The sequence below is a fragment of the Schistocerca americana genome, chromosome 7, assembly GCF_021461395.2.
Source record: "Schistocerca americana isolate TAMUIC-IGC-003095 chromosome 7, iqSchAmer2.1, whole genome shotgun sequence".
In the NCBI taxonomy this organism is placed as follows: Eukaryota; Metazoa; Arthropoda; class Insecta; order Orthoptera; family Acrididae; genus Schistocerca; species Schistocerca americana.
This window is the reverse complement of record NC_060125.1, coordinates 388,490,956-388,507,012: the sequence shown is the minus strand read 5'-3', so window position 1 is coordinate 388,507,012 and position 16,057 is coordinate 388,490,956. Positions and strand designations below refer to the sequence as shown.

The window sequence follows — 16,057 nt, the reverse complement described above, 5'->3', positions numbered from 1 at the left end:
CAATGGCACCCCTTACCATCACGCCGGGTGATACGCCAGTATGGCGATGACGAATACACATTTCCAATGTGCGTTCACCGTGATGTCGCCAAACACGGATGCGACCATCATGATGTAAACAGAACCTGGATTCATCCGAAAAAATGACGTTTTGCCATTCGTGCACCCAGGTTCGTCGTTGAGTACACCATCGCAGGCGCTCCTGTCTGTGATGCAGCGTCAAGGGTAACCGCAGCCATGGGCTCCGACCTGATAGTCCACACTGCTGCAAACGTCGTCGAACTGTTCGTGCAGATGGTTGTTGTCTTGCAAACGTCCCCATCTGTTGACTAAGGGATCGAGACGTGGCTGCAAGATCCGTTACAGCCATGCGGACAAGATGCCCGTGATCTCGACTGTTAGTGATACGAGGCCGTTGGCATCCAGCACGGCGTTCCGTGTTACCCTCCTGAACCCACCGAATCCATATTGTGCTACCAGTCATTGGATCTCTACCAACGCGAGCAGCAATGTCGCGATACGATAAACCGCAATCGCGATAGGCTACAATGTGACCTTTATCAAAGTCGGAAACGTGATGGTACGCATTTCTCCTCCTTAAACGAGGCATCACAACAACGTTTCACCAGGAAATGCCGGTCAACTGCTGTTTGTGTATGAGAAATCGGTTGGAAACTTTGCTCATGTCAGCACGTTGTATGTGTCGCCACCGGCGCCAACCTTGTATGAATACTCCGAAAAGCTATTCATTTGCATATCACATAATCTTCTTCCTGTCGGTTAAATTTCACATTTGTAGCACGTCATCTTCGTGGTTTAGCAATTTTAATGGCCAATAGAGTATATGCCGACGTCGCAAGCCGAAGATAATGAGATAGAGAAAGTATATCTTCATATTAAACGTGTAATGCAGATCGTAACATGAAAATCTAATAAAGATGGGGGAATGAAATGCGGCTGGAGTCGAAGGAGCAGAAGAACGGGTTAGGGAAGAATGTGGGCTAGGGAGCAAAAATGAAGAAGGAGAAGGACTAACTGCGCTCTGCAATAAATTCTAGTTAATAATAGCGAATACTCTGTTCAAGAATCACAAGGGGAAGAGATATACGTGGAAAAGGTCCGGAGATATGGAAGAGTCCTGGTGGATTACGTCATGGTCAGATTGACATTCCGAATCAGATACTGGATTTTAGGGCGTACCCACGAGGAGATATAGGCTCACATAACAATTTAGCAATGATGAAGCGTAGACTGAAGGTTAAGAGAATCTTAGGAAAACTGTGAAGAGGTTGAAAAAGTAACGATTGTAGGATGGACCGACTCAGCACATAAATAGGTCTAAACAAAGTTTGGTAAACTAAAAAAGAAATTTTTTTTGCACTTTTCATTCTTTTCTCTGATGGAGGAGTGCGGTCTGCTCGAGGGCTTGCTGTATACTCGTTTCAGCCGTTGGATTTTACATTTTATTTTTAATTGCATTTATTTATTTTCATGCAATTCAGTGCACATTTCATTTTGACAATAGAATTAAGAGACAATGCTCTCATCATCCTGTTGTTCACATTCAGTTTGTAGCGCTCATCAAATAAAATTTTCAAAATCACATCGGTCTCTTGCTCCTCAACTTACACAGATTGATTCAGCAGCCCTATGCTATGGGTTTTATGCTTCCTGCAACACCTTCAAATACCACCCACAAATCTTCATATTGCCTCGCTAGCTGCGTGCAAACTATTAGCCCAACAGCAGAAATGAAAAGAACTTTCTTGTAGGATATTTTATTTAGTTAAATATTGTCCCGGAATACATTTTCGCTACAGGCTGTAGTTTTCGTATTATTCAAGGAAAACGTGCAAAATTTACCTTCAACCAAGCGTTTCTTGAATAACTCGAAACTAGTGGCTTAACGGTTCGTTTGTAGCGAGAGAGACAATATGAAAATTTCACGTGAGGTTTTTGATATCATTGAAGGTTGCATAAAACTCATAGGTAGGGCCAGCTGACTCACCCTGTATAAAGTCGTTGACTTCACAGAGTTGTGCAGCACACCCTTTCCCCTTCCGCAGCTACGTGTACCAAGAGTGCTTCCCCTGTTGTCCAGAGATTGTTGTGAGCTGCTATGCTTGAGGTACCACTGTGTATGGCAACTCGTTTTTATATTTCTAAAGATGCGGTGGGACCGCCCAATTTTTATTTTATTTCATGAACGCCACAAACAGAGCGTCAACAACCTGATGATGAATGATTGTCTATTGAAGCACATTGTCCAGTTGTGTCACATACATAAGAGGTTTCGTGAAAATAATTACTAGTGATAAAATATAACAATCACTATGCAACATCCGAAGAATGGTAATATTAAGACTACTACATTGCTTTCACGGGAAGATAATGGTAGTGTGTCGTTACCTTACATGGAGATGCCGCTGAAGTCGTCACACATACGTAAATACAAATTTCATGATCAATATTTTTTGAAGGCCAGCATAGCTTTTATACGAGGGCAGTTCAATAAGTAATGCAACACATTTTTTTCTGAAACAGGGGTTGTTTTATTCAGCATTGAAATACACCAGGTTATTCCCCAATCTTTTAGCTACACAACACTATTTTTCAACGTATTCTCCATTCAATGCTACGGCCTTACGCCACCTTGAAATGAGGGCCTGTATGCCTGCACGGTACCATTCCACTGGTCGATGTCGGAGCCAACGTCGTACTGCATCAATAACTTCTTCATCATCCGCGTAGTGCCTCCCACGGATTGCGTCCTTCATTGGGCCAAACATATGGAAATCCGACGGTGCGAGATCGGGGCTTTAAGGTGCATGAGGAAGAACAGTCCACTGAAGTTTTGTGAGCTCCTCTCGGGTGCGAAGACTTGTGTGAGGTCTTGCATTGTCATGAAGAAGGAGAAGTTCGTTCAGATTTTTGTGCCTACGAACACGCTGAAGTCGTTTCTTCAATTTCTGAAGAGTAGCACAATACACTTCTGAGTTGATCGTTTGATCATGGGGAAGGACATCGAACAGAATAACCCCTTCAGCGTCCCAGAAGACTGTAACCATGACTTTACCGGCTTAGGGTATGGCTTTAAACTTTTTCTTGGTAGGAGAGTGGGTGTGGCGCCACTCCATTGATTGCCGTTTTGTTTCAGGTTCGAAGTGATGAACCCATGTTTCATCGCCTGTAACAATCTTTGACAAGAAATTGTCACCCTCAGCCACATGACGAGCAAGCAATTCCGCACAGATGGTTCTCCTTTGCTCTTTATGGTGTTCGGTTAGACAACGAGGGACCCAGCGGGAACAAACCTTTGAATATCCCAACTGGCAAACAATTGTGACAGCACTACCAACAGTGTTGTCAAGTTGAGCACTGAGTTGTTTGATGGTGATCCGTCGATCATCTCGAACGAGTGTGTTCGCACGCTCCGCCATTCCAGGAGTCACAGATGTGCACGGCCGGCCCGCACGCGGGAGATCAGACAGTCTTGCTTGACCTTGCGGCGATGATGACACACGCTTTGCCCAACAACTCACCGTTCTATTGTCCACTGCCAGATCACCGTAGACATTCTGCAAGCGCCTATGAATATCTGAGATGCCCTGGTTTTCCGCCAAAAGAAACTCGATCACTGCCCGTTGTTTGCAATGCACATCCGTTACAGACGCCATTTTAACAGCTCCGTACAGCGCTGCCACCTGTCAGAAGTCAATGAAACTATACGAGACGAAGCGGGAATGTTTGAAAATATTCCACAAGAAATTTCCGGTTTTTTCAACCAAAATTGGCCGAGAAAAAAAAGTGTTGCATTACTTATTGAACTGCCCTCGTATTAACAGAAATTGTGCAGGGTGACCACAACGATAAAATCAAAGAAATTAGAGCCTGTAGGAAGTGCATCGACAATTTTTACCATGCACCATTGGCAAATGGAACAGGACGCGTCGATGATAGTAGTTCGAGAAGTACATTCAGCCATATGCTGCAAGGTGCCATGTGGGATATGTATCTAGATGTAGAAGTAGGTGTTGGACATTCGACGCGAGTCAGAGAAAAAAAGCGTTTTGGGATCAGTCTGTCACTACAAAGCCAATAGCGGCTGTGACGTCGAACACCAGTACCAGAATTGGTTATTCGATGCACAACCTTTACTTTGAGCCACAGCACTTGCTGCGGTCAAAGACCGCCTGGCTTGTACTAGTTCGCGTATAACGTCTGACACAGAAAATTTGTCGCACCTGAAACACCTTGTATTTCTAATACGTCACACGTTTACGAGGCTACAGAACATTTTCCATGCAGGTGAATTCACTTCTAAGGTCATTCTCCGTTGTATCCACAAAGTGGTGAGGAGGGGGGGGGGGGGAGGGGGGGGGCCCCAAAGAAGTAGCTGCTATACTAATACACTCGCATCTGTTCGTTTGCGCAGTGCGCAGTCAAGAAAGTAGTAAACCGAAACACGACACCATTGAGTGATTTAATTGATCCCCTGTTTGTGATTAATCTCATGGGTCCATCGCTCTCGACATTCAGAGTTAATACAAAGCATATGACCATATCAGATCCATTGCTCTCGACTAAAATCTCGTTGTTCCTCTATTCTAAATTTTAACATTTTGAAAATTAGTTCAGGTGCAGCATAAGTCATGGCATAGCGACATTAACACGCATAGATGGCGGTTGTATCGCTTAGACAAGGTATAAAAGGGCAGTACATTGATGGAGCTGCCATTTGTACTCAGGTGATACGAGTGGAAAGATTTCCGATATGACTGTGCCCACATTACGGGTGTTAACAGACCTTGAACGCGAAAGGGCAGTTGGAGCAAGACAAATGAGACATCAAATTTTGGAAATCAACTCACCGGGACCCACAGAGACAAGAGTGTGCCGAGACTACCAAGTTTCAGGCATTACCTCTCACTGTGGATAGCGCAATGGTCGACGGCCTTCTCTTAACGACCGACAGCAGCAGAGTTTGCGTAGACTTGTCAGTGCTAACAGACAAGCCGCACTGGGTGAAATAACCGCAGAGATGTATGTGAGACGTACGGCGATCGTATCCGTGAGGACAGCGCAGCGAAAACTGGCGTTAATGGGCTATGGCAGCAGGCAAACGACGGGAGCACGGCATCGCCTTCAGCGCCTCTCCTGGGTTCGTGACGGAATCGGTTGGAGTCTAGACGGCTGGGAAATCGTAGCCTGGTCGCCTGACTCCCGATTTCATTTGGTAAAGAGCTGATGGTCGGATTCGACCTCACTAAGACGCGGTCCCCAACTGTCAACACGGCACCACGCGATATGGTGTTGCCTTCATAATAGCGTGTTGACATGGTGCGACAGGATCCTCTGGTTCAATTGAACTGAGCGTTGCCTTGAAAAGACTATGCTCGGGTAGTTGCAGATCATTGGCAGCCTTTTATTGACTTCATGTTTCCAGACAACGATAGAATTTTTGTCGATGACAATGCACCATGTTACCGGGCCACAACAGTTCGCGACTGGTTTGAAGAACATTCTAGACCATTCCAGCGAATAGTTTGGCTACCCAAATCGCCCGACACGTATCCTATCGAACATTTATGGGTCATAATCGAGACGTCATGCACAAAATCCGCACAAGCAATAGTTTGGGAATTATGGACGGCTATATAGGTAACATGGCTCAATATTTCTGCAAGGACAAGATATTCTGAGGTACCACAAGACTTTTGTCACCTTATTGTAAGAGGACTTAAAATTTTCTTTTCCTTTTGTAGTAATCATAGTACATAATTCATGCAATCAGTTTTCAGCATCTTCTCAAATTTTTCTAATTTGTTTTCTTTTCAGAAAATTGGCCTAGGTTACTGAGAAAAAAAAACAGTGGCTACTGCCAGCAGTGAGATAATAAGTTTCGGGGGTAGGGGGTTGTGCTTCCCTGACATATGGTCACCAGTATGATATGGGAACGCAGTACTGCTTCAAATGGGCGCGTTTCAGAAAGAATTTCTTGAAGTAATCGAGGACTGAGATAAAAGAAGCCCTCGTTTCGCACATTTCGGTCCCCGCACATTTTAATTAATTTGAATCACTTAAAATATCACTATGACACCATCTATTATTGTTGAGACACGCTGCTTACGTAAAATCTCGAAAAAATCTTACTTGATCACAGATTCCACTTTCAGATGACAACACGTCTCTTTTAATGTGTACATACGGAAGTGATAGCAGCATCTCACAGTGAAAGACATTTTCTTGAACTGCTTTGGGATCTGAAGCTCCCCTATAAGGCATTATTAGATCTGACTACTTATTTACCTTCATGGGTTCTATCTTATCATACTTGACATAATTCAGAAAATAACAATTATATAGGCCGTATTGCAGATTAGCGTTACGATGACCAAGGCGTTGTTGAACCCTAGTGGTATTTGGTCGTAATTCGTGTCAGGTATCAGCCTTTCCGGAAGCATCTTGGATGCTTATGGACTTCCACCAGTTTTGACGAACATCTTAGACAGTGACTGTTATTTATCACGGCACGTATTGTGAAGCTTACAGTAATTCATGTCTCCTGGAATTGCAGTTGTAATACGTGCTTGGTACATATAGCACTTAAGACTGCCCTGTAAGGCTGAAATTGGACAATCGTGCTGAACGTAATAAAGTATATACGAGTACTTGTTAATTGACAGCGTGGCAACCATGACACTGTCCTTCAACTTGTGAGTGTGTATCTTGGCTGAATGAGGCCGTGAGTTAACAGTCTGACGAATATAAGGTACACATGCTGTACTGTGGTGCGATGTGTATGATTTGACTTCATGTAATGTAACACGGCAATCTTATAAAAAGTAACATGAGATCAGATGATGGCAGCATAAGGCTGTTGAACAATAAAAGAGTCTACAATGCAGTCATAACGTACGAAATGCATTCTTCCTTTTGCTGTTTGACGAAATTACCGAAACTGAAATACGTGGAGAAACGCTGGAAAAAAAGAGTTTTATTTGATAAATAGAAACACAGATGTACACGATTACAGTAGCGTTTAGGTATTTTTATGAGAAGATATTTGCATTTCACAATGATGTATATCGTAATATATACAAAAACTTTATGTAGATTACGCACCTATTTCTACGTCTTGCGTAGCCTTCCGAGCGATGAAAGGGACGCTGGGATAAAGCCTCAGCGATTCTTTTATGACCATCTCAAGGTACTTCATATTATGTAAGTCCTGCATCGTTGGTTGCCGCTTAGGATCATCTTGAAATAGGTCTCGTAACTCAGCATAGACTTTCTCCTATAGAGGACGAAAGATTTTCGCCATTCAGTATCGTCAACAGGGGCCATGGTATGTTAGGTTACTATTTAAAACACAAGCAAACGAACCTGTATTTCAGGATGGTGTCCTAATAAGAGAAGAACCCACGTCATGCCTGCGGTGGTTGTATCGTGGCCCTGAAACAAATGTAAAGTTTTAGATTGAAAAGCAAGAACTATCTAGCTGATCAGACTTCAGTCACTGCTGGATTTGTAAGCATGTCAATATCGGTAGAATCCGTTCAGTTTACGTGTTCAGATGCCTCGCAATGTCATCAGATGTAACAGTCCTTTAATCATATAAAATCAAACGGTACTCATATTTCCATCTAGAATACGCTTCATCATCGTAAATGGTCCTAGTATCGAGAATCTCTTCGGATATTATTCCGAAATTACCCTTTATACATCCTGTTTAAATATATCCCTGACTGTTGCATCGTTAGCTGATAGAGCTGTCATTTGTGAAGAGAGAATCTATTGTGTCAGATGGTGTCGAATGTGGGGATATTTACGAAACATTAATGACTAATACAGTTACTGCCATCAAGCGCTGAATGCGGGTCATAAATTCAGAAAAATCCATTGTAATGCTACATTATACTAATGGACATAAATTCATGAATCAATAACCTCTGTCAAATATTTCCTTCTACGTAATCGGTCTAAATAATAAGTGGAGTGGTGGTGGAAAGTGGAGGGAACAAAGAATCCTCCACATAGCCGTGAAGAAGGTTACTACCGAGCCGTAGATCGTTGCGAGACTTTTGGGGAGGTGTTGGCTGTCAGTGAAAGAAATATTTCACAGCACTTTAGCACGATGAAAGTCTTGTGAATACTTGGCACACGTCGAACCTCTGAAGTTACGATAACATTTCAAATTAAATATAAGAAGATGAAGAACGTACTCAATCTTCCCACACCATAGCACCTAACCGCCTCAACCGAGGTCCGCACTGTGGAAGACCTGCGAAACAGTAACGAAATTTGACACAAGGTATCAATGGAAGATAGTCTACGAGGTGATCCTCTGTTTTACAGAGAACAGATCCAGGCAATGAACACTTACTTGGCTGTGATATACTGGGTGATCAAAAAGTCTGTATAAATTAGAAAACTGAATAAATCACGGAATAATGTAGATAGAGAGGTACAAATTGACATACATGCTTGGAATGACATGGGGTTTTATAAGAACAAAAAAAATACAAACGTTCAAAAAATGTCCGACAGATGGCGCTTCATCTGATCAGAATAGCAACAACTAGCATAACAAAGTAAGACAATCGAAAGATGATGTTCTTTACAGGAAATGTTCAATACATCCACCATCATTACTCAACAATAGCTGTAGTCGAGGAATAATGTTGTGAACAGCACTGTAAAGCATGTCCGGAGTTATGGTGAGGCATTGGCATCGGATGTTGTCTTTCAGCATCCCTAGAGATGTCGGTCGATCACGATACTCTTGCGACTTCAGGTAACCCCAAAGCCAATAATCTCACGGACTGAGGTCTGGGGACCTGGGAGGCCAAGCATGACGAAAGTGGCGGCTGAGCACACGATCTTCACCAAACGACGCGCGCAAGAGATCTTTCGCGCGTCTAGTCATATGGGGTGGAGCGCCATCCTGCATAAACATCGTACGTTGATGCTATTCTGTAACATATCGGCGTACCTCTCACCCGTCACGGTAGCAGTTTTGCTGTCCAGCGCCATCTGTCGGACATTTTGTCAACTTCGTTTTTTTTTTTTCTAATAAAACCCCATATCATTCCAAGCATGTGTGTCAATTTTTACCTCTCTATCTACATTATTCCGTGGTTTATTAAGTTTCCTAATTTATACTGACTTTTTGATCACCCGATATTTCGATTCTACAATGAACCTGCACAGTTGCTTAAGTCTAGCATCGGAATTGCTACATTTAATTAGTACTGTAATACTGAATTATAAAATCATGCTTTTGACACTAATTTTGGAGTTATTTATTTTATTATTTGTGAATTATGTGTGTAGTCCTGTGATATAAATTAATTAATGAAACTTATCTGTTAGTGAGACTTGCATCTCTGAAACTGTTACTTCGTTGCCAAGGTTCAAGTGGAACAGTCAAACAAGAATGGGGAGATTTCTTACTGTTCGGAGCAGAGAGTCCTGTACAGGCAGAAAACTCTGGAGGGGGCCACCATAAGAGAGGTACGCATCACGCAGAATTTATTGATACAACTGAGTACCAGCACTCAGGGTCAGCTTGAGAGAAAATAATGTTATGTTACCGTTTTTCTTTAACAGTCCCGTAGCATACCTAAAATTATATTGTAAAGCCATTAAATCGGAATAATTAATCAACATCGAGAAACGTGATATACAGGGTGGTACATTGATCGTGACCGTGTCAAATATCTCACGAAATAAGCGTCGAACGAAAAAACTATAAAGAAAGAAACTTGTGTAGCTTGAAGAGGGAAACCAGATGGCGCTGTGGTTGGCCCGCTAGATGGCGCTGCCACAGATCAAACGGGTATCAACAGCGTTTTTTTTAAATAGGAACCCCCATTTTTTATTACATATTCGTATAGTACGTAAAGAAATATGAATGTTTTCGCTGGACCACTTTTTTAGATTTGTGATAGATGGCGCTGTAATAGTCACAGACATATGGCTCACAGTTTTAGACGAACAGTTGGTAACAGGTAGGTTTTTTAAATTAAAATGCAGAACTTAGGTACGTTTGAACATTTTACTTCGGTTGTTCCAATGTCATACATGTACCTTTGTGAACTTGTCATCTCTGAGAACGCATGCTGTTACAGTGTGATTACCTGTAAGTACCACATTAACGCCATAAGTGCTCAAAATGATGTCCGTCAACCTCAATGCATTTGGCAATACGTGTACCGACATTCCTCTCAACAGCGAGTAGTTCGCCTTCCGTAATGTTCGCACATGCATTGACAATGCGCTGACGAATGTTGTCAGGCGTTGTCGGTGGAGCACGATAGCAAATATCCTTCAAGCTTTCCCCACAGAAGGAAATCCGGGGACGTCAGATCCGGTGAACGTGCTGGCCTGGCTTCGACGACCAATCTACCTGTCATGAAATATGCTATTCAATACCGCATCAACCGCACGCGAACTATGTGCCGGACATCCATCATGTTGGACGTACATCGCCATTTTGTCATGCAGTGAAACATCTTGTAGTAACATCGGTAGAACATTATGTGGGAAATCAGCGTACTTTGCACCATTTAGATCGCCATCGATAAAATGTGGGCCAATTATCCTTCCTCCCATAATGCCGCACCATACATTGACCCGCCAAAGTGCTGATGTTCCACTTGTCGCGGCCATCGTGGATTTTACGTTGCCCAATGGTGCATATTATGCCGGTTTACGTTACCACTGCTGGTGAATGACGCCTCGTCGCTAAATAGAACGCGTGCAAAAAATCTATCATCGTCCCGTAATTTCTCTTGTGCCCAGTGGCAGAACTATGCACGACGTTCAAACTCCTCGCCATGCAATTCCCGGTGCATAGAAATATGGTACGGGTGCAATCGATGTTCATGTAGCATTCTCAACACCGACGTTTTTGAGATTCCCGATTCTCGCGCAATTTGTCTGCTACTGATGTGCGGATTAGCCGCTACAGCAGCTAAAACACCTACTTGGGCATCATCATTTGTTTCAGGTCGTGGTTGATGACTCACATGTGGCTGAACACTTCCTGTTTCCTTAAATAATTTAACTATCCGGCGAACGGTCCGGATACTTGGATGATGTCGTCCAGGATACCGAGCAACATACATAGCACACGCCCGTTGGGCATTTTGATCACAACAGCTATATATCAACACGTTATCGACCTTTTCCGCAATTGGTAAACGGTCCATTTTAACACGGGTAATATATCACGAAGCAAATACCGTCCGCACTGGCGGAATGTTACGTGATAGTACAGCGGCAACTATCACAAAGCGAAAAAAGTGGTCCAGCTAAAACATTCATATTTCTTTATGTACTACACTAATATGTAATAAAAAAATCTGGGGTTCCTATTTAAAAAAACTCAGTTGATATCCGTTTGACCTATGGTAGCGCCATCTAGCGGGCCAACCATAGCACCATCTGGTTTCCCCCTTCAAGCTAGACGAGTTTCGTTCTTTGTAGTTTTTTCGTTTGATGCTTATTTCGTAAGATATTTGGCCCAGTCTCTATCAATGGACCACTCTGTATAACAATAGTCTGGCTGTCATCGGCAGAGTTTACTCTTAATTTACGGTTTTATTGAAATTTTCGTACATTATATAAAAAAGAGGACTCTGAATGCAGAGAAAGACAAGGTGACATTACCGTGGAGTCATGTAAGCCACCACCCTTGGAGCGGTTGGTGAAAGCTAGCGCCGGGAGGCACGTAGGTCAGTGGCACACAGGCCGCCTGATAGCCCTTTCTAGTGCTGCACTTGGCTGGCTGAAGCACCACAGGCAAACATAGATAAAATCTTCTATGGCGGTACCCAGCAGCAACCATTTTTACAACCCAGAAGTGGAATAAGAAGGAACGCTGTGCACAAAAAGTAGAAAGCTGTGTTTCCTCCTGAAAGCACTAGGTGCTACGATAGCTGTCTCTAAAATGTAGCGGGGACCCGGAGAGGACCCGCAGTTTTGGGAAGATTTGAAAGGGTGGGACTCCACTGAATGTTGACTTCACAAAAAGCAAATATTTATGCAACATATTGACTTCCTGGATTGGCTAATATGAATGACCTGGAGATTAGACACAGAAACTCAACTGTGCTGATGAGAGCCACTGGTTAACCATCTCAACAAGAGGAATCGTTAGCCCTAGGATTTCACCCGGAACAAGTTCCGCCCACTCACCCCTCCGGAAAAAGTCCCACCCATTCACTCCCGGTTTTCCCGGGCTTTTTTCCGAGCCTGGGCATCGTTTCAGTTGACCCACGTGGTTTACCGCGTTCGGCTGCACTTAATATCTTGCTAGGTCTTAAATTTTGCCACATAGTTAAAAGACACTTTACACAAAACTGGCACAATTGGCCTCAGCTGTGCCAGGTACTTCCACAGCAAACATAAGAGAAAACAATTTAGCATAAGAGAAAACAATTTAAATACGAGAACTCAGTATTAAGATCAACAGTCTGTGAAGAATCATACTTCTATGTGAGAAAAAACACCCAAAGCTAAAACAGGAGAAACCTACCCTCAAAGAATAATTTTCTTGGAGAAAGAGGAACCACAGTATACTTGACACTTAAGTTTCAGAACTCAGTCAGTATATGTGAAACAATCACCAATGTTCACTATACTTCCAAAAGACATCAAAATTACTTTTTTCTTGCTAAATCGATCCAAGCTGTTTTTGCTTGTTATTCATTGAATAGTTTTGATGAAAAATTTTAGTGGTGGAAGAAGAACTACCACAGCATGAAGGACGTTTTACAGCCGTGAAACACTGCAACATTTATCTCTTCTATAACTGCTCTGTGACAAACATACACATCATCATTATTATTTTTTTAAAATGGTTTGAATGACATTTACGAAGTTAATAAATCTTTCGGCTAAAAACGGTCAGACCAAATAATAACGAAAGATAATTTTCCAGAAACATTTGCAACAGCATATAGGACACTAATCACGTAGAAACAGTCATAATTCCTTATAACCTCGCTTATAATGCGTTGGTATGGCATTGGAAGTGTTGTGTTGGGAGAAGAGCCGACACCGTGTTACTAGTGGAGGCCGCAATGCACGCGTTTTAGCTCACGCAGGCTAGCGTGAGGAGGGAAGAACTATTCTGACGTGAGGTCTGGAACATGACAAGGAATTAGAATTCAGAAAGCGGACGTAATTAGTTTGATACTTAACTTCAATCCATTAATGATGAACGTCGCTCTTGACGGTACATGATTCTAAATATTAACTGATCAGAATACATTCATAGCAACTGAATACGGCGCCTTGCTAGGTCCTGGCAAATGACGAAGCTGAAGGCTAAGCTAAACTGTCGTGTCTGCAAATGAGAGCGTATGTAGACAGTGAACCATCGCTAGCATAGTCGGCTGTACAACTAGGGCGAGTGCTAGGGTGTCTCTCTCGACTAGACCTGCCGTGTGGCGGCGCTCGGTCTGCAATCACTGACAGTGGCGAAACGCGGGTCCGACGTATACTAACGGACCGCGGCCGATTTCAAGGCTACCACCTAGCAAGTGTGGTGTCTGGCGGTAACACCACAGGAAGAATTTAAAAGTTAAAATTCACCCATTACCCATGCAAATACTAACGAAATATGTCATACAAGCAAATATGTTACTGCTTTCTTTAGGCATTTCTACTTTATGGCATTCTTATATTCTTTAATTTCCGTGAGCTACTATGAGGGCCTATATAAACAAAACGACTTTGACTTATTTCTATATAACGCTCATTTTAGACAACAGAGTTATTCGACTGCGTTCGTGGCTTTACTACCGACGTAACAGATTCAATACCACTATTTTTGCATCGTACGTTTGCTCTGCTGTTTCTCTCAAATAAACGTGTTATAATAAGTGAATTAGTTAATGACAATTTGTCCTTATTGCCCTTAAATAACATCACGTTATTTTTTGTTTTCTGTTGCTGGCGATGCTTTCAGTTTTTTATAAATATATTTATTTCTTTAATAATGCAGATTCATATTATATTACTATCCAGAAAAACTTAAATTTCATATCATTACTGAATTTCATCACAGTGTAACATGTGTCGGACTGTGACGATAACAACTTTGATGTAGCTTCCAGTTTGCGGAACTGGCAGGTGTTTAGGGGAGGGCCTTACACTATGGATAAGCATGGAGGGGGGGGGGGTGAATGGGCGGGACTTGTTCAGGGTGAAATCCTAGCGCTAAGAGCCTCAACAAGAGGCTAAGGAAGGTGTGCAGCGTTTTCTAAGGAACATTTTTACCGATTGGTGCCTCGAAGATCCATAGGCCAGCCAGTCCGACTAGCCCCCATCCTGGAACCACTCACGGCCAACCCCACAACCCCACCTCACCCAGACAAGAAAACACACACACACACACACACACACACACACACACACACACACACATACATACATACACACGCCCACACACACGCATATATGCACACACCCAAACAAGCGCACTTACACACACACACACACACACACACACACACACACACACACACACTACAACCAACACACGACCATGAACCACTCAAGTAGCTACAACTAGCTCTAAGAACCTCCACACTGTAAACAGAAACTAAAAATAGAAATTAAGACTCTACGCTTCAATGTGTACAACTCACCCACCTCTAGGCAAAAGTTTACGACAACCTGCTCCGCTCTAATCGCTCTTTCTGCTCTCCACACTACCATGTTATGTGCTATGTAACATTATTAAATTTGAACTAAGCAAAATGCATATCACATTAGAAGCAACACAATCTTTGAGTAATATTATTGTACTACAATTGCAGGAAATGCACAGTTTGATAGAAAGAAAAATCTCAATGTAACAATATCAGAATGAATGATCCAAACTGTAATGTCACTATGAAAGTCTCAATTGTATTGTAAAAATGAAATGTGCACTGAATTGCATGAAAAATAAATAAATGTAAATAAAAATAAAATGTAAAATCCAACGGCTGAAACGAGTATACAGCAAGCCTCGAGCAACCCGCACTCCTCCATCAGAGAAAAGAATGAAAAGGGCAAAAAAAAAAAAAAAAAAAAAAAAAATTAATTCACCATACTTTGTTTAGACCTGTTTATACGCTGAGTCAGTTCAAATCGTTCAAATGGCTCTGAGCACTATGGGACTTAATATCTGAGGTCATGAGTCCCCTAGAACTTAGAACTACTTAAACCTAACTAACCTAAGGACATCACACACATCCATGCCCGAGGCAGGATTCGAACCGGCGACCGTAGCAGTCGCACGGTTCCGGACTGAAGCGCCTAGAACGGCTCGGCCATCGCGACCGGCCGCTGAGTCTGTCCTTCTGACAATCGTCGCTTTTCCAACTCCTTCACAATTTTCCTAAGATTCTCGTAAACTGCAGTCTGCGCTTCGTCATTGCTAAATAGTTATCTGAGCCTTTATCTGCTCCTGAGTAAAATCCAGTATCTGATTCGGAATGTCAGTCTGACCATGACGTAATACAGCAGGACTCTTCCATATCTCCGGGCCTGTTCTACGTACATATCTTCCCCTTGTGATTCTTGAATTGAGTACTCTCTATTATTAACTACAATTTATTGCAGAGCGCAGTTAGTCCTCCTTTTTCATTCTTACTACCTAGCCCACATCTTCCCTAAACCTTTCTTCTACTCCTTCCACTCCAACCGCATTTCAATCGCCAAACTTTATTAGATTTTCATGTTACCAACTGAATTACACGTTCAATATGCTCATATACATTCTCTATCTCAATATCTTCGGCTTGCTACGTCGGCATATATATCTGAACTATCGTTGTCGGCGGTGGTTTGCTGTTGATTCTGATGAGAAGTACTCTATCACAGAACTGTTGACAGTAACTCAGTCTCTGCCCACCTTCCTATTCACAACGAATCCTACATACGTTATACCATTTTCTGATACTGTCGATATTATCATATTCTTGTCTGAAAGGAAATCATTGTCTTCTTTCCGTTTCCCTTCATTGACCCCGACTATGTTGATTTTTGTCAAAGC

At 42.5% G+C, this 16,057-nt stretch overlaps 1 protein-coding gene across 1 annotated transcript in view; it reads right to left on the bottom strand.

The window, feature by feature from the left end:
* Positions 1 to 16,057, bottom strand: part of LOC124622273 (cytochrome P450 4C1-like) — a 118,498-nt gene that overhangs the window by 22,953 nt on the left and 79,488 nt on the right. Inside the window, exons 9-10 of the mRNA XM_047147936.1 lie at positions 7,387 to 7,455; positions 7,126 to 7,297 (exon numbers count right to left, since the gene is read on the bottom strand). Coding sequence (XP_047003892.1) covers positions 7,126 to 7,297; positions 7,387 to 7,455 — 241 coding nt within the window. The remainder of the gene's footprint in view (positions 1 to 7,125; positions 7,298 to 7,386; positions 7,456 to 16,057) is intronic.